Genomic DNA, 26,866 nt, shown 5'->3' on the forward strand with positions numbered 1-26,866 from the left:
AAACGTGTCTGCGGCAAGGAAAAACTTTGGAGCCCGCCTTCTACAATGAAGCTCAATTAGTTAAAGGCAGCGCGCGCGTTGCTCAATCAAAGGCCAAAATATTTCTGCCTCGGCCCACAAATCGTGCATTATTATTTGTTTGTTTGGGCCTGCTTATCAGCTGAGCCCAGAGCTTAAAGCCAGACGCAGGCAGATCAGATCATCAGTCCAGGCACAGTGGGTCAAAGTCATCAAAACGTTAGACATTGATTTTAACCAGTTTACGCCTTTTGGCTTACTCAATTTACGGGCTGTTGCTAAGCTTAGTTTTCATTATCTGGCATATATTTTCTTAATCATTTTTGGGCAGCTCAATTGATGTTGTCCTGGCCCAGTGTGCATAGTTAGTGGCCAGGCGTAGGGGCAATTGCAGTCACGCATCTCACGATTGCGCTATTATATTCTCACCTTATGATGACTGACTCCGAGGCTGAACTTGCAGCTAAAGCTGGGCTGGAGCTCAAGCTGATGCTGAAGCTGAAGCTGTGCCAAGGCAATTGAAAAGCCGCAAACAATAATTGCAGTTGCCATGGCCCGAAAAAGAAAAGAAAACAAAACAAGAATGTCATACTCAAAAGTGGTCGACTAAAAGTCACCCTGCAGCACACTTTAGAAATTGTTGAAAGCCACAAAGAAAGCAATAGCTGAAACTAAATTGTTTGAATTAATATGCCCGACTGAAGTAGATAACAAATCCTGACTGAAATGCTGCCAATGAAGTTTAATAGGGGCATTCCCTATTTAAGAAATAGAATAAAAATGGACACAGCCAGAAATATATTTGAAATATCGGTTTTTACTTATTTTTACACAATCGATTGAAAATACAATCTGAAGACTTCAGGGAAAATACAAACAGTAGGGGGAGAACCACATGATAAAATTGAAAAAAAAAATATATATACAAAATTATATTTCCTGATATGCATAGAATTTGGATGCAGAATGGATCTAGAGGCTAAGCGATGAATAATCATTAAAATCGAGTAAGTTTTGGCAAAGTTATGAAAGTATAAATTTTAGTAGGGCCATTCCCTTAATTTCCCCTACTAAACAAGTCAACATTTTTTATGCAAAAAATGACCGAGAAATCAAGATCATTGTAAGATACTGTTTTTTGTTAACATTCACATCAACATTCGATTATTAAGTGCACGATATTTTAGACGATAAATTTAAAAATATGACATTTATAAATCCATAAATTTTGAATAGAAAATTAATCTAGAAAACAAGCCATAACAAAAATGTCATCAAACAAGACAATCACGTTCGATTTGACATAGTCATAATATTTTTACATTTTTCAACGTAAAGCAACCTATCTTCTAATGTGCCATACCCCTTTACCCAATTATTGAGTACAGGGTATAAAAACCGCAGCAATTTCAGCACCGCGGCTCATCCTGTTTTCTTTCCAGCCAGCTTAGTTGAGAGAGCTGAGGGGGGGCAGCGCGGCGCGAATTAGGCAAATTGTGTGCAATTTTTGTGCGCGTTCAACTCACATTTTTGTTTTAACGTTAGGCAAAGGGGGATGACTGCGGGATGGAGAGGCTGAAGAGGGGGGGCCTTAACCATTGCGATTGATTGTCTCTGCTCGTTTGCGAGCTGGTTTTTAAAAAGGTTCGTTTCGAGTTGTTGTTAACTGTAACTGTGTTAAGATTCGCGCTCGCCGTGCCGCCTTTTCATAACTCGAGCTCGAACTCGAACTGGAAGGCGAACTCGAACGCGAACTCGAGCCCTGGCTCTGGTTGGGCCCACGCGAGTTCACGGGTTCAGCACTTGTGTGTCATCCGGGCGTCTCTCTCTCTCTCTCTCTCTCCGTTTCGATGCATTCTATGCCCCGCAGCCATTTTTAGTCGAGCAGGACGACGACAACAACAACAAAATCCCAACGCTGACGTCGAGCTCTCCCCTGCACTTGGCTTTCCACCAACTCCGCCCCCCTCACCCAACCACAACGCGACGCGAAGCACCTTCATTAACATAGCGGCTGCAGGGAAAACACAGAGTGCGGGCGGGGCACAGCCGCCCATGGGTAAGGAATTTTAGCTTGGAATTTGCTGTAATCCGATACAATTTAGCGGCTTAAAGCTTCTGCCTGCTTGACGCTCAAGTTTCTCATCATCTTTTGCAGCGAGGCACGCGCTTGTTTCTTTTATCCGCCTTCGCTTTTGCTTCTTTTTTTTTCTGCCAGCGAGTATGACAGCGTAGCATGTTATGACAGGAGCGGGGTGTTAAGGGGGCAGCGCTGCCGGGTAGAATGATTAGATGCCACTTCAAAGGTCTCTCACAAGCATTTACATTTCATGCAACAAAAAAAAAAAAACCCTGACAGGCGAAAACCATCGAAGGTCACAAGTAAAAGTTCAAGTGGTTCGAAGTAGCAATAAAAAAATATGCCTATAATTCCAGGGTATTCAGGAAAAATATACTGCAAATAGAGCTTAGAAGAAAACTCTTTACAGAACATAACAATTTTAAAGTTTTTCAATGGGTTTGAAATGAAAAAAGAAGAGTTATATATATTCTGTACTTTGTGAATAAAAAAGTAAGGGTGCTCCAGTCAGAAGTATTCGACTAGGGAATACCCTGAACCTTCATTTAGTAACAGCTTTTACTTCATTAGCTGTACAATGAATAATACTTGATCTGTGTATACTAATTCAGAAGCTAAATGTAAAATTTGGTGACTCTAGCTCTTCAAACTTACGAGATTTGCTCAAAAAACAGTATTTCGATATCGATTTTTATCGATAGCTTGGAAACGGAGCAAGTTATCGATTATCGATAACAAACTCGTACTGCACAGGAACTAGGTAGACCTACGTTAAAAATATCTAGTCTCTAGCTCTTACATTAAAATCGAATTGAAACTAAAGAAAAAGCGCTGGCTCGAACCGTTTTTTTTTTTAAGTCCAGGAGCCTTGATGATTTTTTCCTTCATCTTCACATTCTTGCAAGGGTCTTTAGTATTCGGCACTATGTAAATAAATTGCATTTCCTGTTCTCATAAATACCAACCCATTGGGTCAGCTCTGTCTACGTTTCTGTTGTTCTTGTTGCAGAACGCACATCTGTGCTCATAAAATATGCCACGAAATCCGCTTTGCGCTGCTCCGTCTGTCTTCCTACTTGGCATCGCACTCAGAAAAGCACAAATCCAACAGGAAAATTATCAAAAAATAAAAACCCAAGAAAACAGCGGCAAGTGAGACAACGAAACTCGACAGAAAGACGGACGGGCGGGCAGAGCGACAGATGGAGGCATACAAAATGCATGTTGCAAAAAGGAATCTAAACAATTTGCGCTTACAACTTTGCTTGGTTGCACGCAAAGGATTACGTAGTGTGTGTGGCGGAAGGCAGGAGGCAGAGGTGGGTGGCATAAACGAGGCCAGGGGTATTTGCGACAGGAATTGTACTATGCTACCAGCTTGTGGTGCTTGGTAATTGTTTTTTACGACACGTTCAACGAGAGCTTCTGGAACCAAGCAGAGGGGGCCACTGGCTATTTACTTGGGGGGGGGGGCTGCACGACGTCCTGCAAGGGTTGCTGCTGCAGCCGCCTGCCATCTAATTGCATGTATATAATTATGAAGGATTCACAATTGGGTGGCGAAGAGCTGAGAGGGGTGCTCCAGATCCCTGAAGCGTTAATCTACACTCAGTTGTTCAAGCAAATTGACTGCTGCTGCCAGGTGCTTGGCAATATTATGTTTTCTATGTTGCTAGTTTGTATTTGTATACCCTGTAAACAGCGCAATGGGGCATATTCGATTGATGAAATAATTTCGTTAGCTATCGATTTGCTGCTTGGGCTGTGACTTGGGTAGGGTATAAGATCATTTATATTTCAAACCTCCCGCATTAGTAGAACAAATTTTACACATTAAGCCTTGATTTTTGTTACATTTGTCCATTTAAGTGTCTTATTTATATCCCAAAAAGTTAACAATAATCGCACAAAAAGTACAAAAGTTATTTCAGAATGACTTTTTTTTCTTGTATATAGAGTTTTTTCTAGTTACAGGGCATCTTCTATTCGAGTCACTTTCTGCTAGCGCACTTTTACTTGTTCAGTTTTCCACTTGACATAGCATTTAATGGTAACTTATTTTTTTAAGCCCAACTGCTTTTTATTTAATTTAATATTTAAACTAGGACGCTTTAAAATATTCGTTTTTCATGCATATTCGTGCTTGAGTTGTTTGCTTTGGTCAGAGTTCAACATTGAACCGAAACGCAAATATTTGCTGCATTTGGTTTTAGTTGCAGCTGCGTCACGAATACGAAATACGAATGAATATGAGTGTGAGTATGAGTACTCGTTTGCTGTTTGCTGCTGCCTGCATATAAAATGCGTTTATCAAAGACTGAGAACATTTCCAAGATGGCAAAATTCATATTTGAATAGCGGTCAATTGTGCAAATAATTTGCCAAAGAATTTATTACGCTCGACCTAAAAGATGTGTGTAGTATATTTAGGTAAATATATGAAGCTGCTCGTCAAAAGGTGATTTGTTTTTATTGATTTATGTTTAAGTGACGAAATGTGAAACATACTTGAGGTGTGTTTGGTTTAGAGGAGCCGATTCATGGTCTTTAAGATAAAAGCATTTGGGAGAATATCCCATAAATAATCCATCTATTTGTCCTTATAAACACGACGAATTCAGAGACTATAAAAGCTAATGACCCTACAGAATTTTCCCTAAATCAAATAATTCCTCATAACGATTGGATAATGGATGGTATCAGGAAAAGTTGAATCATTTCAAACTCCCAATAGACCTATTCTAAATATAACCTGCTAAAATCGCTGACAGCTTTGTTGAGCCCAACTTTGGCTCCCTTATTGAATTCATATTATTTTCTTACGTACTTCCTGATGGGTAAATCAATACTTCCTGCAACTTCGTTTCCTTAATAAGGCATAAGGCACTTATATTCATAAACTGAAACAACCCCCAGCTGGTAAAATATGACACCAAATCTCTGTAGCCAACACCTGCCGTAAGCTCTTAGCAGAGGAGTCGAGGGCGTGACGCGAAGCCAAACGCCACTTGAATAAAGTACAAAGCTGGGGCAGGGGCAGGGACTCGCTAATGTGTACATAAAATCAATATACGTTCGATTGCCGGCAATTTTTAAGGCTTCAACCTGTCATTTTATCAATTAAATTATCAAAATAACCAGAGAAGTGTGTTCCAGGCCAAAAGCAGACAACTTCAACTTTAGCACGTGCTGTCACGCAGTGGAATATGGGGGAAAGGAACTGCCCCATTTCCCCCGTCTGATGTGGGGCCTGTTGTTACCTTCACCTTGGCTGTAATTAATTCTGGTAACATAATCTTCACTTACTGGTTTTATATGACACTAAATCAGTGTGGCATGAAGCACAGACACAGGCAGAGGCAGAGGCAAAAGCAAAGAGAGTGGCAACAGGGAAGACTTTTGCCCCAAATTGCGTAGCTGGATGCTAGAGTGTGAATGGGCGGAACCTCAATGATTTGCAAGCCCCAATTATGCTGATTTGTGCGTGTGTGTGTGTGTGTGTGAGTGCGTATCTGTGTGTGTGAGTGTCACGTAGTGTTGCCAGCTTGAAAGAAGAAGAAAAATGGCTATTTCGAGGAGCAAAAGAAGCTAAATTTAAAAGAAGCGGAAAAAGCTGCATTTTTTTTAAATATTTCATTTATATACATTTTAAAACTCTAGACTAATTGACGCACAGCACACACATATGTATGTATGTATGTGTAATATATATGCATGTAAGAATGTATGTATGTATGCATGTATGCATGCGTGTTTGTTTTCTAATACCAGACACAGACGAAGATCATTTGTCGCTGTGCTGCAAATTTAAATAAAACGAATTTCTATCAAGTGCTCTCCTCCTCGATTCTCAAGAATTCAAGTAGGCCTTGCTGAAATTCAACAAGGCAGGTAAACGTTGGCTCCAACGCCCTGTGGAGGAGCAGCTTGTGGCGGTGGAGCAGGAGGCGGAGGAGGGGGTAAGTAGATATGTATGTAGATGTATGTATGTATGCATGTATGTATGTATGTATTTACATATGTATGTATGTATGTATGTGTATACATATGTATGTATGTACATATGTATGTATGTATGTATGTATGTATGTACATATGTATATATATTTATATATATTTATATATGTATGTATGTATGTATGTATGTATGTATGTATGTATGTATGTATGTATGTATGTATGTATGTATGCATGTATGCATGTATGCATGTATGCATGTATGTATGTATGTATGTATGCATGTATGTATGTATGTAAGTATGTATGTATGTATGTATGCATATAAGTGTGTATGTTTGTAAAACAAACAAATAAATTCAAGTTTTATGAAAATCGGTTGAGTTTTGACCGAGTTATGGAGTTGGGAACTTTCCACATATGTCTATATAGGATATTTGAGGGTACCATTTTCACATGAATTTTGACCAAGAATCAGGTTGCCATATTCTTATGCCAAATTGATCTAGAGGCTAAATAATGAGAAAAGAGCCAAACCTCGGAAAAATCGGATGAGATTTGACCGAGTTATGGGGGTGGGAAATTTCGACCTATGTCAGTATATAGGATGATTTGAGGCAAATTGTCCACCATATGTTCGATATGGGAATTTGATAGCTAAAATATTTGATCATGAATTTTGACCAAGAATCGGGTTGCCATATTTTGATGCCAAATTGACCTAGAGGCTAAATAATGAGAAAAGAGCCAAACCTCGTAAAAATCGGATGAGATTTGGCCGAGTTATGGGGGTGGGAAATTTCGACCTATGTCTATATAGGATATTTGAGGGTACCATTTTCACATGAATTTTGGCCAAAAATATTGTTGCCAGATTTTGATGCCAAATTGACCTAGAGGCTAAATAATGAGAAAAAATCCAAACCTCGTAAAAATCGGATGAGATTTGGCCGAGTTATGGGGGTGGGAAATTTCGACCTATGTCTATATAGGATATTTGAGGGTACCATTTTCACATGAATTTTGACCAAGAATCAGGTTGCCAGATTTTGATGCCAAATTGATCTAGAGGCTAAATAATGAGTAAAGAGACAAGCCGCGTAAAAATCGGATGAGATTTGGCCGAGTTATGGGGGTGGGAAATTTCGACCTATGTCTATATAGGATATTTGAGGGTACCATTTTCACATGAATTTTGGCCAAAAATATTGTTGCCAGATTTAGGTGCTTTGAGCCAACCTCGTAAAAATCGGATGAGATTTGGCCGAGTTATGGGGTGGGAAATTTCGACCCATGTCTACATAGGATATTTGAGGGTACCATTTTCACAAAAATTTTGACCAAGAATAGGTTGCCATATTTGATGCCAAATTGACCTAGAGGCTAAATAATGAGAAAAAATCCAAACCTCGTAAAAATCGGATGAGATTTGGCCGAGTTATGGGGGTGGGAAATTTCGACCTATGTCTATATAGGATATTTGAGGGTACCATTTTCACAGGAATTTTGACCAAGAATCAGGTTGCCAGATTTCGATGCCAAATTGATCTAGAGGCTAAATAATGAGAAAAAATCCAAACCTCGTAAAAATCGGATGAGATTTGGCCGAGTTATGGGGGTGGGAAATTTCGACCTATGTCTATATAGGATATTTGAGGGTACCATTTTCACATGAATTTTGGCCAAAAATATTGTTGCCAGATTTAGATGCCAAATTGATCTAGAGGCTAAATAATGAGAAAAAATCCGAACCTCGTAAAAATCGGATGAGATTTTGCCGAGTTATGCGTGTGCGAAATTTCGACATATGTCATATGGATATAGGATATTTGAGGCCATATTTTTATGCCAAATTGATCTAGAGGCTAAATAATGAGAAAATCCAAACCTCGTAAAAATCGGATGAGATTTGCCGAGTTATGGGGGTGGGAAATTTCGACCTATGTCTATATAGGATATTTGAGGGTACCATTTTCACATGAATTTTGACCAAGAATCAGGTTGCCAGATTTTGATGCCAAATTGATCTAGAGGCTAAATAATGAGAAAAGAGCCAAACCTCGTAAAAATCGGATGAGATTTGGCCGAGTTATGGGGTGGGAAATTTCCACCTATGTCTATATAGGATATTTGAGGGTACCATTTTCACATGAATTTTGCCAAAAATAGGTTGCCAGATTTAGATGCCAAATTGACCTAGAGGCTAAATAATGAGAAAAAATCCAAACCTCGTAAAAATCGGATGAGATTTGGCCGAGTTATCGGGGTGGGAAATTTCCACTTATGTCTATATAGGATATTTGAGGGTACCATTTTCACATGAATTTTGACCAAAAATATGTTGCCAGATTTAGCATGACCTAGCACATAATGAGAAAAAATCCAAACCGATCGTAGAGAAGACTACAATGGAATGAGAGATTGAAACCAATAGAGCCAAGACTACATAATGAGAAAAGACAAGCCGCGTAAAAATCGGATGAGATTTGGCCGAGTTATCGGGGTGGGAAATTTCCACTTATGTCTATATAGGATATTTGAGGGGACCATTTTCACATGAATTTTGACCAAAAATATAGTTGCCAGATTTAGATGCCAAATTGTTCTAGAGGCTAAATAATGAGAAAAGAGCCAAACCTCGTAAAAATCGGATGAGATTTGGCCGAGTTATGGGGTGGGAAATTTCGACCCATGTCTACATAGGATATTTGAGGGTACCATTTTCACATGAATTTTGGCCAAAAATATTGTTGCCAGATTTAGATGCCAAATTGATCTAGAGGCTAAATAATGAGAAAAAATCCAAACCTCGTAAAAATCGGATGAGATTTGGCCGAGTTATGGGGGTGGGAAATTTCCACTTATGTCTATATAGGATATTTGAGGGTACCATTTTCACATGAATTCTGACCAAGAATCAGGTTGCCAGATTTTGATGCCAAATTGATCTAGAGGCTAAATAATGAGTAAAGAGACAAGCCGCGTAAAAATCGGATGAGATTTGGCCGAGTTATCGGGGTGGGAAATTTCCACTTATGTCTATATAGGATATTTGAGGGTACCATTTTCACATGAATTTTGACCAAGAATCAGGTTGCCATATTTTTATGCCAAATTGATCTAGAGGCTAAATAATGAGAAAAACCAACCTCGTAAAAATCGGATGAGATTTGGCCGAGTTAGGGGGGTGGGAAATTTCGACCTATGTCTATATAAGATATTTGAGGGTACCATTTTCACATGAATTTTGGCCAAAAATATTGTTGCCAGATTTAGATGCCAAATTGACCTAGAGGCTAAATAATGAGAAAAAATCCAAACCTCGTAAAAATCGGATGAGATTTGGCCGAGTTATGGGGGTGGGAAATTTCGACCTATGTCTATATAGGATATTTGAGGGTACCATTTTCACATGAATTTTGACCAAGAATCAGGTTGCCATATTCTTATGCCAAATTGATCTAGAGGCTAAATAATGAGAAAAGAGCCAAACCTCGTAAAAATCGGATGAGATTTGGCCGAGTTATGGGGGTGGGAAATTTCGACCTATGTCTATATAGGATATTTGAGGGTACCATTTTCACATGAATTTTTGCCAAAAATATTGTTGCCATATTCTTATGCCAAATTGATCTAGAGGCTAAATAATGAGAAAAGAGCCAAACCTCGTAAAAATCGGATGAGATTTGACCGAGTTATGAGTGTGGTATATAGGATATGTTAATAGAAACAAGTATTTAAATGTGGCTTTTCTATGCGATTCTCATGAATATTAATAAGTCCCACAGGGTTTCATGCTTTTTTGGTTACAGGAGGAGGGCTGCAGGAGGAGCAGGAGTACAAAGATTACTCAAATTTTAATGACGAAAGTTTTTTAACTATTGCCGTACTACGTGATTCTCATTAACACGTTTGCATACTATGATCATAATATGTTGTGTACAATTTACTTTTGCTTAAGTCTTACTCCAATTAATTTTCTTACTCTCTCATTTTATTCTCCTTTAGTTTTCCTGCACTAAACTTAACCTTATCTTCCTCGCTTTGCTACTTTTTGTCGCTTGACGCGCTGCAATTCACAACAAGTTTAGGCTTTGTACGACCGACTAGTTAAAAAGCCATAATTCTCGCTGCACGCAAGCAAACCTCAAAGAAAAAAAGGCCAGATTTGACGGCAAACAAGCGTAGCTGGCAACACTGCTGCCAGGACAAGGAAATTTAATGCGCGTTGCGCTAAATTTAATTAGTTCCATTTAAAGCTCAAAACGAAAATCAAAGAGCAGCAGTCAAAACATAAGACAAAAGACAATAACAAGCCACGGGGAATTCTTTCCGCATATTTGCACGCCAACCGATAATTATCGCTGGAAATTCGGTCAGAGGTTGACCGAGCGCATAAAAAAGCAAGAACCCCAAAACCAAAAAAAAAAAAAAAGGCTTGCAACAACTGCCACAGATAAGCGAGGCACGTTCACATGCGCTTCATCTGCATGCGGCGATTGTTTTGTGAAACCTTAAACACCTGATATATACCTGGAGCGGGAGCTGGTCGGGCAAGGGTTTTACGGCTGGAGGCCAGTCTTGAACTTGGGCGCAGGTGGACGACCCAGTCGAAGATCGTTTTGCATGGCACATCGCACGCACAGCCGATGCCCAATTCATTTTCACTTTTGGCTGCCCCGCAGGGCTGCAAAACCGATAAATCACCGTGCGGTGATATTTCACAGTGATTTGTTGATTACGTGACTTTATTAGCGATTGTATATGTTCATGTTTATGGTTTCAACGTTCTCACTTCATTGTCGAGCTTATATTGTTCATAAACATATGCTCGACGTTTTATCATGTTTAACTTTCTTTGTTTGAAGAATATGTATCTTGATTTCTAGAGTTTCACAATATCACTTCTTTATAGACAGAGTTGAGTTGAGAGTTAAGTTAGCTGTCTATTACTTCTTTAGAGACTAAGTTATTGAGCGTATTCTCTATTTTTTTGCCCTTTTTTGGGTTAAGTTATCTGTCTATTACTTCTTTGTAGACTACGACTTGAGTTTGTTCTCTTTTTGGTCTTTTGGGAGTTCAGAAGTGTCTATCACTTCTTTAGCTGTTGGGTCATCTCTTATCTAGAGGCCGCTCTGCTTTCTTCCTACAGCTTATGGACTTTAAACCGCATCGATTGCACAATTGCTTATAATAGTTTATAGTTTTTTAAATAGTTAATTTTTTAACTCCTCTCATTTTCTGCTGTTTCTGAACCGTTTTTCAGTCTTACTTGCATCGAATTCACATAAAAACTCAGCTCATTTCTTAAATTGACTATTAATTGCTCTAAAACTTTGCAGTCCTCTCAATCTCAAACTACACATTATTTCTGTTTTACCTGAATGGAAAAGTTGTCTAGTTTGGATCATTTTTTTTTTTCCAATTTTCATTGCTTTAGTTTTTTCACTGAAAGAGTTCAAATAGTTCAACATTTTATGCCAATTTAACGGATTCAAATATAAATGTAGATTGAAAACCTGGCACCTCGTACTTTCTTGTACTTTTTCGTTAACTTGTTTATTAAACAATTTCACCATATAAAGAAAGTAGCTATTCGGTTTTCCTTTTATAGAGAACTGAAGTATCCACTTGATAACTTTAGTATAATTATTTAAGAGTTAGGTCACAGTTTTGTCGACCAAGCAACAAATAATCTCGGTGCGAATCCAACCCTACGCCAGGTGTGACCCATCGATGCACGCTGTGTGGGTACCAGCACATATACTTTTTTTTTTATTTTAGAGCTGTATGCAACGCGTCAATTCGCTTAAGTCTTCGACATGTTGCACATGTGATGAAGATTAAGTAGAAAATAATTACAAGCTCGCGGTGTGGTGCAGTGTTGGGTTTACTGTGGTGCGGCGTTGCGGATCGCGATCGCTTTGTGATATGGGGCCGGGGCCGCGTGTAATTACATAAATGGCTATGTCAGTGCGGTGACAGGTCGGCGTCATCGCAACTGTCAGTCCGCCTGACAGTCCGTCCGTCCGTCCGTCTGCCTGTCTGTCTGTGGGTCCATCACTGGATCATCAATCGTGCGAACTTTCAAGATCCATTGGCCCGCCCACTTGCCAAAAAAAAAACCAAAACCAAAAAACCAACCGAAACACGTTATTTGTGAATATCACTTGCCGAGGCACAAACTCTAGAGGAGATGGAGTCGAAGGTGGAGGAGGCAACTGCTCCAGCGGAGATCTCTTTGGCTCTCAGGCCCATAAATTGCAAAAATAAAAAGGGCCAAATCAGCGTGTAAGATACACACGAAGGGTTGTGTGTATGTGTGTGTGTGTGTGTGTGTGTGTGTGTGTGTGTTGTCCGTCTGATTCCCCAGTGGTAAATGCCATAAATTTTAAAGTAATTTTCTCCCAAGCTCGCATTATTTATGGGAAAATATTAAGCTGCCCCAAATACAGCTGACCAGCATTGGCATTGGCTCAAAAAAAGAAGCTCAGCTCGGTTTGTTGCCTGGAAAATTGCACGATGGAAAACTATGCCAAATAGAGTAATTAAATTAATGTGTCATGATATACGAGTTCTATATACAAATAGCTAGCAAAAATGTTGCGCCCAAAGCAAAAGCCAACAACTTTCGCACAACAATTTGTTCTCAGGTTCGCTTTTTTATACAGTACGAACTTGTTAATGTGGAAAACTTTGCGAGCTCGGTAAACCAAAAAGTGATAAATGTAAAAGAATAAGTAAGAAAGTTCAGCCGAGTGCAGCTGACTGCGCAATACTCTCTCTAATTTAATTAAATTTAATGTATACTATTTTATAATATCGATTCAAGACGGGGCTACGATCTTTAGAGGAGCTCATGGGTAGTCTAACTGCAAAATATGTCAACTCCAGCTCTAAAAGTGTAAGTTCTTTCTTTTTATAATCTCTATAAAAGGGAATTATAATTTTGTCAGGAAATGTGCAACGCATAGCAGGAGACATCTCCCATCCCATAGAGTGTATATATTCTGGATCAGCATCAACAGTCGAGTTGATATAGTAGTCTCTTTGTCTGTCCGTAAATGTAAGAAAAATCTTCACAAGGGTATAAAATCTTCGTCTTGATATCCTCTACATATATTCTAGATCAGCATCAACAGTCGAGTCCGTCTAAACGTCTGTTTGTCTGTCTATGCCAACTAGTCTCTCAGTCTTAAAGCTATCTTCTTGAAACTTTGCATAGGTTCGTCTTTCTGTTGCAGGCAGTACATATGACGAAAATGGGAGAATCGTACAACTATATTATATAGCTGCCATAGGAACGATCAGTCGAAAAGTAGGTTCTCCTATGGTCACCTTTTTTGTTTACTAAGACATTGTGATTTATTAGTTAAACTATGAAGCTTAACTAATATACTGATACTGAAACTATAATATAAATCTCTATAGGAAGAATCGGTCGAAAAGAAGGTTGTTACATGGAAAATTATTCTGTTTACCAAAATATTTTTATCTTGAAAACCTTAAGTCAAATGACTAGATGGGCATTAAATCCCTAATTTCGCATTTTAATTTATCAATTATTATTTTTTTATAATTTAAAGTATAATTTCTTATATCGGACGCTGTTCAACCTATCGAGATTCTACTGTATTTCAGCGCAGTCTGAGTTATTGGCCGCGCTGCTGTGCCTGGTCCTGAACCTGAGCCTGAACCTCGATCTACATCTGCCCCGCCTGCATCTTTATCTGCGAGTGTGTTGTGTGTTGTGTGTGTATGTTGTGTGTGTGTGGGGAGCAGGTCACGATTATCTGCATACGCAGCCGCCAATAATTTCAAAATTGGCGCACTTAAGCACTCCACCCGGCGCGGGGTAGCATAATTTGAAAGTTATTTTGTTGCGAGCCCGTGGTACGTGGGGCAAGGCTTTAAAAATTATTGAGCAATATGCTGATCTGTAAAATCATAAATAAAAATATTTGTACTTAGCCCGAGACCAACTCGACCGAGACACAGCCTCGACACAGCCTCGACACAGCCTCTGCTCTGTGGCGACTCTCCTCCTTTTTGGCCATTTCGATAACTTTTATGTTATTAGGTGAGAGAGTTGGTTCCAGGCGCAAATCGCACTGGATACCGCGTACCGCCTGGTTTTGGGTTGGCTGAGATGCCAGCGCCCGGGGCCCAACAATTGATAAAGTCTTTTTATTTACAAGCTGATAATGATGGTGTAGGCGCTGCGACGGTTTTTGCTTGTAATTTATGGCCAATTTGTGCGGCCCGTGCAGATGGAGTTGAACCAAAGAAGATTCTGTTGGACAGTAAAAGGTTGGGTAAGAGAGAGGTAAGAGATTCCGAAGATACGGGATTTCCATTAGATGGTTTATCAAGGGATCAAACCTTTTTGCTAGATTATAAGCGCGATATGGAAGGGACCTTTTTTTCGGTTTGATGAAGATTGAATACTTTTATATCAGAGATATGCACATTACTTTTATTTTATATAGTCTAGAGCTTCGTAAAACTAGTTATTACTGAGTTTTCAGATTATCTTTAGAGAAACTCAAACTCCCAACGATAGTTCCTATAAAAGGATGGAGTTATCTAAAACTTTAAATATTCTTAATACAGAGAACCCACATAACTTATTTTGGTGTATATAATTCTTATAATCTCTTAGAATTTTCGAGTTATGCTTAATTAAACATGTCTCAAAATCGATATTTATCGATATTATGTGAGGAATTAGCGAAGCATAAACTCGCTCTGCTGTTTGTTTAGCTTTATTGTTTAGAAGAATATATTCCTAGTTTTGGCGACCTTTCAATATTATAAATATTTGTTGGTCTGGCTCGAGATCCGGAGTTTCTATTCAAGACAAAAAAGAAACTCAATTTTACTTAAATTTTCCCCGATATATTTCTTTAGGGCGATTGTTTTACACGTCTGCGCTCTTTGACAAGGAGGTTAAAACTGAATATATATTTCATATTTTAAGTCTCTAGCTTTGTAATTTTAAAGTTCAAACAGCCAGACGAATTTAAGGTACATAAATTAACTCTTCATACTGATCAAGAACATGGTCCTTGTCCTTCAATGTGTTAGACATTTCGGGACAAATTTATAACACCCGCTGCCAGGTTATATGCCAAGAAATAAGAAGAAGAAGAAGAAAAGCGACCCATAAAAGTGTCACAACAAAATGTTGAACTCATTTTTATACGCATATCGGAGCGTAGTTTTTACGAGGCGCATAAAACATGCAACTTGATGGCGTTTCGAAAACAGAAGACTCAAGACACAAACTAATAACAAGAATGCCTAAATGGAGCGCGCATCGAGCGATAGGAGGGAGCGAAAGAATGAGAGACTGTGATAATAAAGCCCAGGCATGGCTAGAGACTCTCCTCCAAGCCTAAGCCGATTATGCCACACGACTCGGGGCGGGGCAGGTGCGGTGCGGTGCGGTGCGTTGCGATGCGGTTGGGAACCACATAAAAATGTCGCTGGACAGCGGAACGATCTACTAGAATCGTGTTAAGTGTGCGACGTTTGCTGCCAGGCTTGGGGTAGGGGCAGGGGCTGGGGAAGGGGCAAAGGCAGTGTCGATGTCGCTTCTTGCTGCTGTTGTTGTTGTTGTTGTTCGTGTGTCGCTGCTGATGAGTGTCATTAACATCAAATTACCACAAGTCAAAGTCATGTTGACCAAAATAAGAGCCCAGCCAAAAAGCGAGAGAGAGCAGGGCGGGAAAAGGAGTCGCAATCGAACAGAAACGAAATGAAAACCACAATAACTGGCACTGCGAGCCACTGTGATCCCAACTTGCCGCAACTTGTGGCAATGCGAGCTGACAGTTGCGCCCAGGCGGCAGTCGAAGCGTAAGAGCGCATCCACAATTAGACATAGGCTCGTGCCCAGACACTAGTCAAAGGTAACTATGATTAGATAATCGTTGAAGCTATGCCTGGAAATTTCCATACATCCCACGCCAACTCGTTATAAATAGCTTGAGCAGTCCCAACTCCAAACACGCTATAACATAAAATACCCTATACTTTATTAGTAAGGTTTAAATGGGTCTTCTAAAGTTGTGTTTATTTTGGTAACAGCTAGAAGAAGCCGACAAGAGTTTTTCTCCACAGATAAATATCGATTTATAAAACTCCTTTTACCTTATTTTTCCCTCCGATAAATATCGATTTGTGAAACTCCTTTTACCTTAGTTTTCCCTCCGATAAACATCGATTTGTATTTAAATTCCTTCTACCTTAGTTTTTCCCCCGATCAATATATCGATTTGTAAAACTCCTTTTTATTCTGTAGATTTTGCAAATCTTAAGGTTTAAAAACCTTTTTTGTATATTATCAAAAATCTGGTTAAATTAATGTTAAGCGTTCCCCAGTTTCCAACAAGATCGATATTAGGCAGGTTACCTTAGTTTTTCTTCCCCGATAAATATCGATTTGTAAAACTGCTTTTTATTTTGTAGATATTGAGAGTTATTAAAAGTTAAAAATCTCTATTATATGAAAACAGACATCAGGTTATTTTAATTTTCAGCGGCCCCTAGTTTCCCACAAGATCGATAAATATCGATTGCTAAGCAGCTTGAGTTAATACTATTTTTTATATTACGATTTCAGAGTTTCCTAAATCTAAGATTATTTCGGTGTGTAGACCCTCGCAATGAATAAACAATTCAATTTTATTTGATTAGTTTAATAACTTTTCCGATAAATATCGATTTAATAATCGAAAATTTGGAGTAAGACACTCAAATCAAAAATGCTTCTAATTATAATTAAAACCCACTTTTTGGTGTATGGCCTTTACTTGCCGCATGGCTCACCTGGCCGTAGAGCATTTGCTAGTCCCGTCTCGTTAACAGAGTCTCTCGCACATGTTTAATAGATTGATCTTGTGGACGTATCTAAATCTTAAGCAGACTGCGCGATATGCATAATTATGTTAAACACGCCAAACTCATTCATAAATCTTTTTGGCAACATTCTCACCCCACACCCGACTGGAATCCACCCAAAGAGCTGAGGCCCAGGAATGGAGCTCAGAACCAAAAGCCAATATTAACATACTAGATATTATTCATTTAACTCAATGGCTTAAAGCTGCTTCACGCATTTGTCTGCTCAGCGAATATACATCTTTTGTAGGTGATAAAATTTGATGGTAATTTATTAAGCGCCCGAGACGGGGACTGGGTTTTGGGGACTGAGTTTTGGGTCTGGCGAACGAAATCACAAAATGAAATCAATAAACCAGTCAATAAAAACAGAAACTGAAACCGAAACAATTTTAAGATGCAAATTATGCAAATGAGACGCACCGATTTCATGTACAACAATAAAAAAAGTCAAAAAAAAACATCAAAAAATTAAAAACAAAAATAAAACAATTTTTCTCTTTCCCAATTTTTGATTTTTAAATGTTTTTTGTTTGCACATGCTTAAAAAAAAGCGCGTCGCGGCGTGGGCGTTTCTAATAAAGGGGCGTGGCTAGCTGGATATATTTATAAACGAAAACAAACTTACCTCTGCGCTGCGCCAAGGTATTTGTTGTCGTTGTCGCCGCCGGCTCGCCTTGGGGTCGACAAAGTCGCTTCCAAAGCAACATCATACAGATGCTGCTGCTGATAAGACAAAATCAACTGATCAACTGATTATGCTGTGAATGCGGGTGTCGCCTTATTGCAAAATCGCGTTAACATTTAACATACACACACACGCACGCAAAAATATACACGCATTAATTGAAAGCCGCGCAATATGCATAAAATTATAATAACTCAAATGTGTGCGCACGCGCCGCCTCGCTGCGACTGCAGCAGACTGCAAACAGGAGTCAGCGCCGGCGTTGAAGTTGGACAACGGCGCACGTGCCGCGTTCGAAATGCAACTGTGACGCGCACCGAAAACGAAAAACGAGTGAAAAGCGCCGACGTCAACGTCAACGTCAACAGCGAGAGCGACGCTGGCGACAGCAGGTGCCAGTGTTGCCACAGGTGGTGACGGTTTGTGCTCAATCGCCGAGAGAATCGAAATCAGTTTTTGCGCCCTCGCTTTCGAGTTTCCGCAATAGCTTCGATTTTGTGGACTTCCGTTAAGCGGGCTTTGCGCGGCCGGCACTTCTGCGCCGCACGACGGTTAATTAACGAATAAAAGTCGGTTTTGTGAGCAGAGGGCTTAAACGCGGCGTACGCTGCTAAAAAAAAAAAATGTAAAAAAAAAACAAAAAACAAAACCAACACAGAAAAATGAAAAAAGAAAATATGTTACACCCGACGCGATGAGCGCAACGCTGCTGCGTCGGCGTTGGCAGCGGCCGGCGCACATTGGGGCCAGTGGAAGCATAAAACAGGTGTAAAAGTCGAACTGAATGAACGTAAAACGGTTCAAAGACACGGGTCATACGCGTGCATGTGTGTGTGTGTGTGTGTGTGTGTGTGTGTGTGTGTGTGTGTGTGTGTGTGTGTGCGTGTGAGTACATGTGCATAGCTAGATGAACTTGTAGCCGTTAAATTTTACGATTTTCAGGGTGTGGACAATTAGAAGCTCATCAAATGCAGCCAATTAAGCGGTTTTATGGTTGGATTTTCGATATTAAAAAATGCACTTACCTTATTGATTGAACGGCCATAAAGTTGGGTTTTACAAATGTGATAACAGAAGTGACGCAGTTGTCGCCTGCGCCTTGTCGTATGCCAATAATTGCAATAGCTACACTTTTAAGCACTGTGCGCAGCCAACGTCGACTGCAACGTCGCTGCCAGCCGCCATTGTTGTTGTTGGTATATTTTTTGCCGAAAATGTGTAACAAGCGATGGTCGCATTTCTTGCCTGCTCTCTCGCCCGTGCAAAGTTCATAATGCACGCAAAGCGATTTTAACGCTGCTTTTGTTATTTTATTCTCTTTTTCGCTTGCACATTTATTGCTTTACGCTTGACGCGTTTATATTGTGAACGCAGGCGATTTGTTGCTGTTGTTTTCGTTGTAGTTGCTGCTGACCAACATGCAATGCGGCGGCTTTTTGGCCCCCATGCGGAAAACGTCTTTCTTTTCGCTGCTTGGTCTGTCTATTTGACATATTGCACTTGCTGCGCTGCTGACAACGCCGACGTCGCTGCTGCGGCCGCAGCCGCTGCCTGTTCATTAAGCGAATCAGCGTAGCGAAGCAGAAAGGCAAAATTAACATAAGACAACTTCTTTTTCTTCGACTTCTACGCGCTGTGGCGGAATTAAAGACCCTTTCTATTGCTACACATGTCCGTGTGTGTGTGTGTGTGTTTGTGTAAATTGCTTTGGTGTGCGTCTAATTGCTATACAAATTTTAAACGAAACTTTGTTTTGTTTTTTTTTGTGACAGGTCATAGCAGCGGCTATATGCTTTGTACTTGTTTCTCTCCTTGTTGTTGTTGTTGTTGTTGCGGAAGTTTTGCCATTCACAATAGGCAGTCCGTCTGCACTGTGCGCGTCTGTGAACCATGCAATCGCCATAATTATCTGAATTCTCTTGCAGCTACTATATATCACTTAGTCACGCTTTATGTTATACATTTGAAAGAAACCGAAAATAGTAGAACTTATTCCTTATGTATTTTGATACATATATTAAAATGCAAGCGCGCCCGCTGCACCCAAAACACGCGGAAAGTTTTTGCCACTCAAGTAGGTTCACAATAGTCGAAGTATCGATGCTATCGATAGTTGCCTATCGCAATCGATCTGATTTCGATAGCTTGTTAGGGCATAAAAGCTTCGACTTGCCACAAATTAAATTACTTTGCGCTTGCGTGCCTGAAAATTATTTTGAATATGAATATTTATGTGTGCAGCTGCGCAACAATATATAGCACTGCCGTATGGCAACAGGCGCGTGTCTGTGGCAACGATGCGTTGCCATGTTAACTACAGTATAAACAAGTAAAAGTGCGCTGGAAGAGTGTGCCCGACTAGAAGATACCCTGCATAAAGATCCAAGTTTTAGCCGGGATTGTGCTTACTCTTCCTTAAGCTTTATACTAGGGGAAATTCATTTCTGAATAACTTCTGTGTTTTCAGCTCGATACTTATGAAATTTTCAGGGCTTAAATATAGCCCTAGTCGAAATTTCTATTTTAAAGGGAACGCAGGGAGTTATTCAAACAGTGAAATAATCTTGATCTGTGTCTACTACATGGGATTTTTGCAAATCTAGCTCATATAAACTATCGATATATGATATAAGAACCAGAACCAAAAATCGATATTTATCGAATTTGAGAAAACGCTTGGAGATAAAAGAAAGTTACCTCTTATGGTGTACGAGATCTCATATTATAAATAGGATACTTCTCGTTCCTTCTTCTGCCTGTTACATACTTGGGCACAACTGCAATATACCCCACTTCTAACCATTTCCTATTAGTACAGGGTATATCCAAGCACTACAATAGCCACTAAATTATAATATTATCAGCCAAGATGTCCAGGCCGTTGAACAAGGATTATCGAGCTGCTGATTTCCAGCAGCTCAGCCAGCTGATCAGGAATCATCCGCTGATGAAGACGACTCCTGCGGAGCAGCTGCCCATGCAGAAGCTGCGCTCGCCCGAATATCGCACCAAATGCGTGATGCGCGCCTCTTTAGATGACATAGCGCAAGGCGTGAGTACAAAATGATTGGAAAACCCCTTCCATATCTGTATTCTCTGTGCCTTGCTCCAGATAAATCTGTACAAGCTGCAGTTGGGCGGCGACATGGACAGGGACAGGGACAGGGACAAAGCCGAAACGGTTAGCTTTGCGGCCGCGGCTCGCAAATCGGCCAAGCTGGCGGCCACGCCCTTTATCAAAGTGCTGCTGCGCAAGACGCCGCTTGTGGTGCTGTTCGAGCGGCGCAGCATGACGGCCGAGGCGGACAGCGAGGAGGGGCGCCAGGTGCTGGCGGATAACGAGCGATACGAGCAGCTGCTGGCGGGCACAGACAAATCCCGGCGTACGGTCGACTCGGAAACGCAGACGATATCGACGCTGCTGAAGTCGCGGCTGGTCAACACGGAACGCCTGCGCACCGACCAGGTGGCCTCCTATGTGTCCAACTTCGAGATGTTCGACACGTACAAGGACCTGGAGGCGTCCACGAAGAGCGTCCAGGTGCAGGGCGCCCAGAAAATGGAGGTGACCACCTATCGCGTGGGCGGCGTCGATCAGTTTGTGGAAATCAACAAGCTGCCCAGCTTTAGGCTGGCGCTCATGCTCACCATGCGCATCCTGGCCAGCAATGTATACGAGCCGGAACAGCGACGATTTCGCAATATGACGCCGCCCGATCCGCTCGCCGAGGACGTCAAGTTCAAGTACCGGCTGCGCCTGCTCTGGCGTCTGAGTGCACCCTCCCCGGCGGCCAGAGCACGGCAGGCGGTGACCGGGGTCAGCTTTTGTCCCAGCAACGGCGACATTATGGCCGTGTCCTATGGCATCTATACCTATGCCAAGCTGGGCAAGCAGCCGGGCAGCAGTCCCGGCTATGTTTATGTGTGGAACATCAAGAATCCGGTGAATCCGGAACGCTGCTACAATTATCCCGTGCCGGTGGTCACGGTGCAGTTCGCGCCGGCGGCACCTCAACTCTTGGCCATTGGCCTTCACAACGGGGATGTCCAGGTGCGTGACATATCACAGCCGGAGGATCAGCCGCCGCTGGCCAGCTCGCAGCGCAGCAGCTCGCCCCACTTCGAGCCGGTGACATCCATCAAGTGGATACAGCGCACCGATGGCGATGTGCCCGGCGAGCCCGATATGACGCCCTTTCTGGCTGCCTCGCAGTCGGGCGCCATTACCAAATACCAGCTGATCAACAGTCCGCATCTGTTGGGCTTTCAGCATCAGTATTTTCAGCGTGCCGAGGCCGAGCTGGAGGGGATTCCTCTCCAGTGTCCGGCACAGCGTGTGCCGCTACTCGCGAATCGCCATGTGCAGTGCCTGGAACTCGTGCTGGATCCGTTGCAAACGGATTTCTACTATGTGCTCACCGATGAGGGCACCATGTACAAGTGCTCCACCAACTATCCACTGCAGCATCTGGAACAGCGCCAGGTGCACGAAACGCCCGCCGTCTGCATGGACTTCTCACCCTGGTCCCCCAAGCTCTACTTGACCTGCGGCAGCGATTGGTGAGTTTTTGCCAGATTCCTCTTGGCTTCAATATCCATCTAATCCTTGTTCCTGTCCAGGTGCATTCGCATCTGGCTGGGCGGCATCCTGCTGCCGCTGATCACACTGCATCATCATCTGTCGCCGGTGCACTGCGCCCGCTGGAGCCGCACCCATTCGACCATTTTGGTCTCGCTCAGCCGCAACACCATCGACATTTGGGATCTGCGCAACAGCACACTGAAGCCCGTCTCGTCCACCACAATCGATGCCCAGATTGACTACACGACCTTCTGGTGAGCAGCTCCCTCTATTTACCATTCCATTCCATTTCCATTTCCATTCCATTTCCAGCTTTACGCAGTGTGGTCGCTCCCTGGCCGTGGGCAATGAGGCTGGCAATCTCCTCATGCTCGCCTTTGAGGACATGCCCTTCCCGCCGCACTTTCAGTACAGGCAGCTGAAGCGTGCCCTCTTCAAGGCCCTGGCCTTGGATCCGGACCTGTTGCAGCAGGTCAAGAGCGTGGGCTCCTTTAATTATCCTGGAGGCGACAAGCACACAGCAGAGCAATAAACTTGTTTCAATCTTGCCAGGTCTTTTAAACAACTTTTATTACTCATTTTCCACCAAGGTGCGTGATTTGCTCGAAAAGCGTGAAACACATCTCAAATAAATGTCCCCCATTTTCCACTAAAGGGACGTGATTTACCCGAAGAGCGTGAAACAAAAGAAAAATAAAGGATAAAGGAGCTATAAAGGAGCTAATAAATGTTCCCAATTTTCCACAAAGGGGCGTGATTTACGAGGAAAAGCGTGAATCACATCTCAAAGAAATGTTTAATAAAGACATTTGAAAATGAGTTTTGAAGGCGGTTGCTGAAATTGTGCGGAGCCCTTCATGTCTACAGTTCAGGGGCGTGATTTACCCGAAAAGCGTATAACAATTCTCAATTAAATGTCCCCCATTTTCCACCAAGCAGCGTGATTTACCCGAAAAGCGTGAAAAACATCGCAAAGAAATGAAAACAAGTTTGCAGGCGATTGGAAGGAAAACAAAAAAGTTCCACGAATTTTCAACCATGTACGAGTGGAATTTTCTAAAACTCTGCCTTAGCTTCCAATCGCATTTCTTTGGATTTATGTAAATATAACCTTGGGTAATTTTCCACCTGTTTTCTGTCCATATAGACATTACTCTAAGACAAACATATCTAAAATTGAAAGAACTTTTCTACAGTTCTATGTTTGGATTACTTGGATAAATCTCTTCTCAATTAATGTGGTATTAGCTTACGCAAATCTCAGCTTTCCAAGTTTGAATCACAGCGAAAACTCAACTAAATTCACATGGGGAAATCCCTAGCCAAGATTGGGCTAGCTCTGTGCCACATTGCTATCGCTGGTTAACCCAATTCGAGGGCTCTGCATTATCGGAGGCATATTTGCATATAGAGTCGCAGCACCTGTGGCGCACCTTGAGCACTTGATAGCCGCCCAAGTTCAGGCCGAGGCTTGTGGTTTTGTGGCGCAGTTTTCCGCTTTGGCTTGCGACCGCAGCTCGTCTCGCTGTCAGTTGGCAACGAGACGTACACAATGCCCCATCGGCTGCGCCAGAATCTGTTGTTGCCCGCGACGCCAACGGCGAACCTGCACGATCCGCGCACCCATTTGAGACATTTGCCGCCCGCCTACAGCCTCGCCCAGACGCCGTACAGCCGGGACAAGGATTTTGCGCCCCAGCTGCGCTACCAACTGGAGCTGCCGCGCAAACCCAAGCTGCGTCCCTGCAAGGTCATCTTTGTGGGCGACTGCGCCGTCGGCAAAACGGCCATTGTGAATCGGTGAGTCAAGTTGTAATCCGAGGAAGAAATTTAGAGGAGAACTCTGTTTGAATCTTGTTGGCATTTGCACAGCTTCTGCTACGACAAGTTTCAGTCGAACTATAAGGCGACCATTGGCGTTGACTTTGAGCTGGAGAACTTCAGCATATTGGGTCACAACTTCGGCCTGGAGATGTAAGTGGACAGCTCCAAGGCATGCACCCAAATTTCTAGCCCCTTTTTTGCTTGCAGGTGGGACACGGCTGGCCAGGAGCGCTTCAAGTGCATAGCGGGCGCCTATTATCGCAATGCTAGTGGTAAGCATGCAGCTTTTTGAAATCATTCCCTCATCCCCTTCTGTTCTAGTCATTGTGGCCACCTACGACATGTCCAAGCGCGAGTCTCTAGAGGCTGCCAAAAAGTGGCTTTCCAGCGCCCTCAACTACAACACAACGCAGAAACCTTTGGTGTTTCTAGTGGGCACAAAGGCAGATCTATTGGTGAGCCCAAACATATTTTCAAGCATTCCAATCTTTAGGCATTTTTTCATCCCAGACCAAGGAGGAGTTTATGCGAATGGAGCGCATCGCAGGCGTTGCAGCTGCCGAGCTGCAGGCCGAATATTGGTCCGTATCGGCGCGTTCCGGTTACAAAATCAACGAGTTTTTTCAACGTTTGGCCGCATTGGCCTTTGAAACGGCCATGCAGCAACAATTAAAATTAATAAAGAGCACAGCACAGGAGCAGACAACACAAACACCCGAAAAGTCGCAAAAATTTGGTAAGTTACAAAGGTCGCTGCAAATTTTTCGATAATTTTGTTATGTTATTTTCAGACTTACGTAGTTATTTCACAAGTCGCTCCAGCAAACAAAAAAGTGGTTGTGGCTGCTGATAAATGCACACGGTTCACATTTTATTTTTATAAATACATTTTAATTTTACTGCACACAAAAAACGGTTTTTTATTGACAGACAGGGCTGCCATCTCATTTAATTTCTTTATAGCGTTGCCACTGGCCTGCCACTCTGTTTTAACTGCACGTTGCTTAGCGTTGCCATTTACCATACATCGTCATAAGGCGCTGCCACTTGCTACGCATCTGGCCACGCTACTGTCAAAATGGGCTTCCGCTCATTTGTCAAATGCCCCTCAGTTTTCCTTTTCATTTCTTTTTCTCGTAGAAATGCCACCTAAAAAGCCAACCGAGAAATCCGGTAAGGATTTTTCATATAAAAATGCCTAAAAAATGTGTGGTTTTGTCATCAACAGCAAGGTTAAAGCAAGCACAATGCACGGATATATGTAGAAATGTGTTAAAATAAGAATTTCTACCAAATATAACTGAAAATGTGTCGCCATATTTGCGCCACGTGCGGTGTGGCTGCGACTCGGCATTGAAAACAATGTACAATGCGTGTGTGAAGCTGCCAAGAGCTGTATTTAAGCAATAAGCGTTTTTAATATTAAATACAAGTGCAATTGTTATTAAAAATGAAGACTGCTGTGTTTGTTGCTGCTTGCCCTAGCGTTGTGCGTTCGTGCCTAACCCAACTTTTTTGCAGCTCTGTTTACCAGTGTTAATTTATTTTGTTAATTGCCAATTACAGCAAAGCCTGGCGATAAGAAGCCAGAGCAGAAGAAGGCGGCTCCGGCGGCGCCTGCTGCTGCCAAGAAGGATGCACCAGCTGCAGCTAAGCCTGCAGCGGCTGCTGCCCCCAAGAAGGCTGCTGCTCCCGCCAAGAAGCCCGCTACCGCTGCTGGTGCTGCCAAGAAGCCAGCCGCTGGCGCTGCAAAGAAGCCCGCCCTGAAGAAGCCAATCACCAAGCCAAAGGCTAAGGATCTGAAGAAGAAATTGGGCGCTGGCAAGAAGCCCCAGTCTGTGCTGGCCAAGCTCTCCGCCAAGGCACGTGCTGCTGCCAAGGGCAAGAAGCCCGTGGGCAAGGCTGGTGCCAAGCCCGCCAAGGGTACGGCTAAGGCCAAGGCTGTTGCCTTGTTGAACGCCAAGAAGGTGCAGACCAAGGTGAGCAAGTGCCGAGGGCTGAGCGTAGCAAATGGAAGTTAATTCAATATGTTTTCCTATGAATACCAAACAGATCATCAAGGGCGCTTTCGGTACACGCACACGCAAGATCCGCACCAATGTGCACTTCCGTCGTCCAACAACGTTGAAGCTGCCACGCAATCCTAAATACCCCAGGAAGTCGGTGCCCACCAGGAACCGCATGGATGCTTACAACATCATCAAATATCCGTTGACCACGGAAGCAGCCATGAAGAAGATCGAGGATAACAACACCTTGGTCTTCCTCACACACCTGCGCGCCAACAAGAACCACGTGCGTGCCGCAGTGCGTAAGCTCTACGACATCAAGGTGGCTAAGGTTAACATTCTGATTAGGCCCGATGGTCAGAAGAAGGCTTATGTGCGCCTGGCGCGTGACTACGATGCTCTTGATATCGCCAACAAGATCGGCATCATATAAACATGCAAAATGGGAACGTACATCGCGTTTTACATTTTAACAGTAGAATTCTTTTCTATAAACAAAGTAATAACTAAGCTGACAAAATAGAGCGAGGATGAACGTTTCAATGTTGTCTGGGTATAATAAAAAAATCACAAAAACTCTAATAACAACAGAATGAATGGGTTTGCAATTGGGTTGGTATTATTATTATAATTTCAGATGGTTTCAGCAAAGACTTGACTGGATCATCCTTTTTAATAGGTGAGATTTGCATTTAAATCTTATCAAATCTGATCTTTTTAACTAATTTATAATATTTTTCAGTTTGGTGCTGGGCAAATTAATTTTTCTAAAAGAGTAAGTACTATTTTTTGATTAAAAGCTT

General features: G+C 42.1%; 5 protein-coding genes across 6 annotated transcripts in view; 3 read left to right on the forward strand and 2 right to left on the reverse strand.

Moving 5' to 3' along the window:
* LOC135430807 (serine/arginine repetitive matrix protein 1) overlaps positions 1–17,678 on the reverse strand; it is a 60,490-nt gene extending 42,812 nt beyond the window's left edge. For both annotated transcript variants that reach the window (XM_064685608.1, XM_064685607.1), the window contains exon 1: positions 17,589–17,678. In XM_064685608.1, coding sequence (XP_064541678.1) covers positions 17,589–17,673 — 85 coding nt within the window. In that variant the 5' untranslated portion in view covers positions 17,674–17,678. The remainder of the gene's footprint in view (positions 1–17,588) is intronic.
* Positions 1–24,981, reverse strand: part of LOC135430808 (uncharacterized) — a 42,384-nt gene extending 17,403 nt beyond the window's left edge. The window contains exon 1 of the mRNA XM_064685609.1: positions 24,852–24,981. The gene's annotated coding sequence lies outside the window, so the exon portion shown is untranslated. The remainder of the gene's footprint in view (positions 1–24,851) is intronic.
* LOC135430800 (dynein axonemal intermediate chain 4) lies at positions 20,394–22,966 on the forward strand. The gene is made up of 4 exons (XM_064685598.1): positions 20,394–20,700; positions 20,761–22,208; positions 22,269–22,484; positions 22,543–22,966. The coding sequence occupies exons 1-4, from the start codon at positions 20,518–20,520 to the stop codon at positions 22,760–22,762; spliced, it is 2,067 nt and encodes a 688-aa protein (XP_064541668.1). The 5' UTR covers positions 20,394–20,517; the 3' UTR covers positions 22,763–22,966.
* RabX5 lies at positions 23,382–24,904 on the forward strand. The gene is made up of 6 exons (XM_064685611.1): positions 23,382–24,030; positions 24,103–24,204; positions 24,262–24,326; positions 24,376–24,509; positions 24,565–24,790; positions 24,846–24,904. Exons 1-6 carry the CDS (start codon positions 23,783–23,785, stop codon positions 24,902–24,904), a joined length of 834 nt encoding a protein of 277 aa, XP_064541681.1. The 5' UTR covers positions 23,382–23,782.
* Positions 24,982–25,087: 106 nt separating the features above from the next.
* On the forward strand, positions 25,088–26,656 carry RpL23A (ribosomal protein L23A). Its single transcript, XM_064685610.1, has 3 exons — positions 25,088–25,227; positions 25,621–26,033; positions 26,107–26,656. The coding sequence occupies exons 1-3, from the start codon at positions 25,197–25,199 to the stop codon at positions 26,494–26,496; spliced, it is 834 nt and encodes a 277-aa protein (XP_064541680.1). The 5' UTR covers positions 25,088–25,196; the 3' UTR covers positions 26,497–26,656.
* Positions 26,657–26,866: the final 210 nt, after the last annotated feature.

Source organism: Drosophila montana, unplaced genomic scaffold (assembly GCF_035044405.1).
Source record: "Drosophila montana isolate Dmon_TW-CO22-7 unplaced genomic scaffold, ASM3504440v1 contig_3083_1, whole genome shotgun sequence".
NCBI lineage: Eukaryota > Metazoa > Arthropoda > Insecta > Diptera > Drosophilidae > Drosophila > Drosophila montana.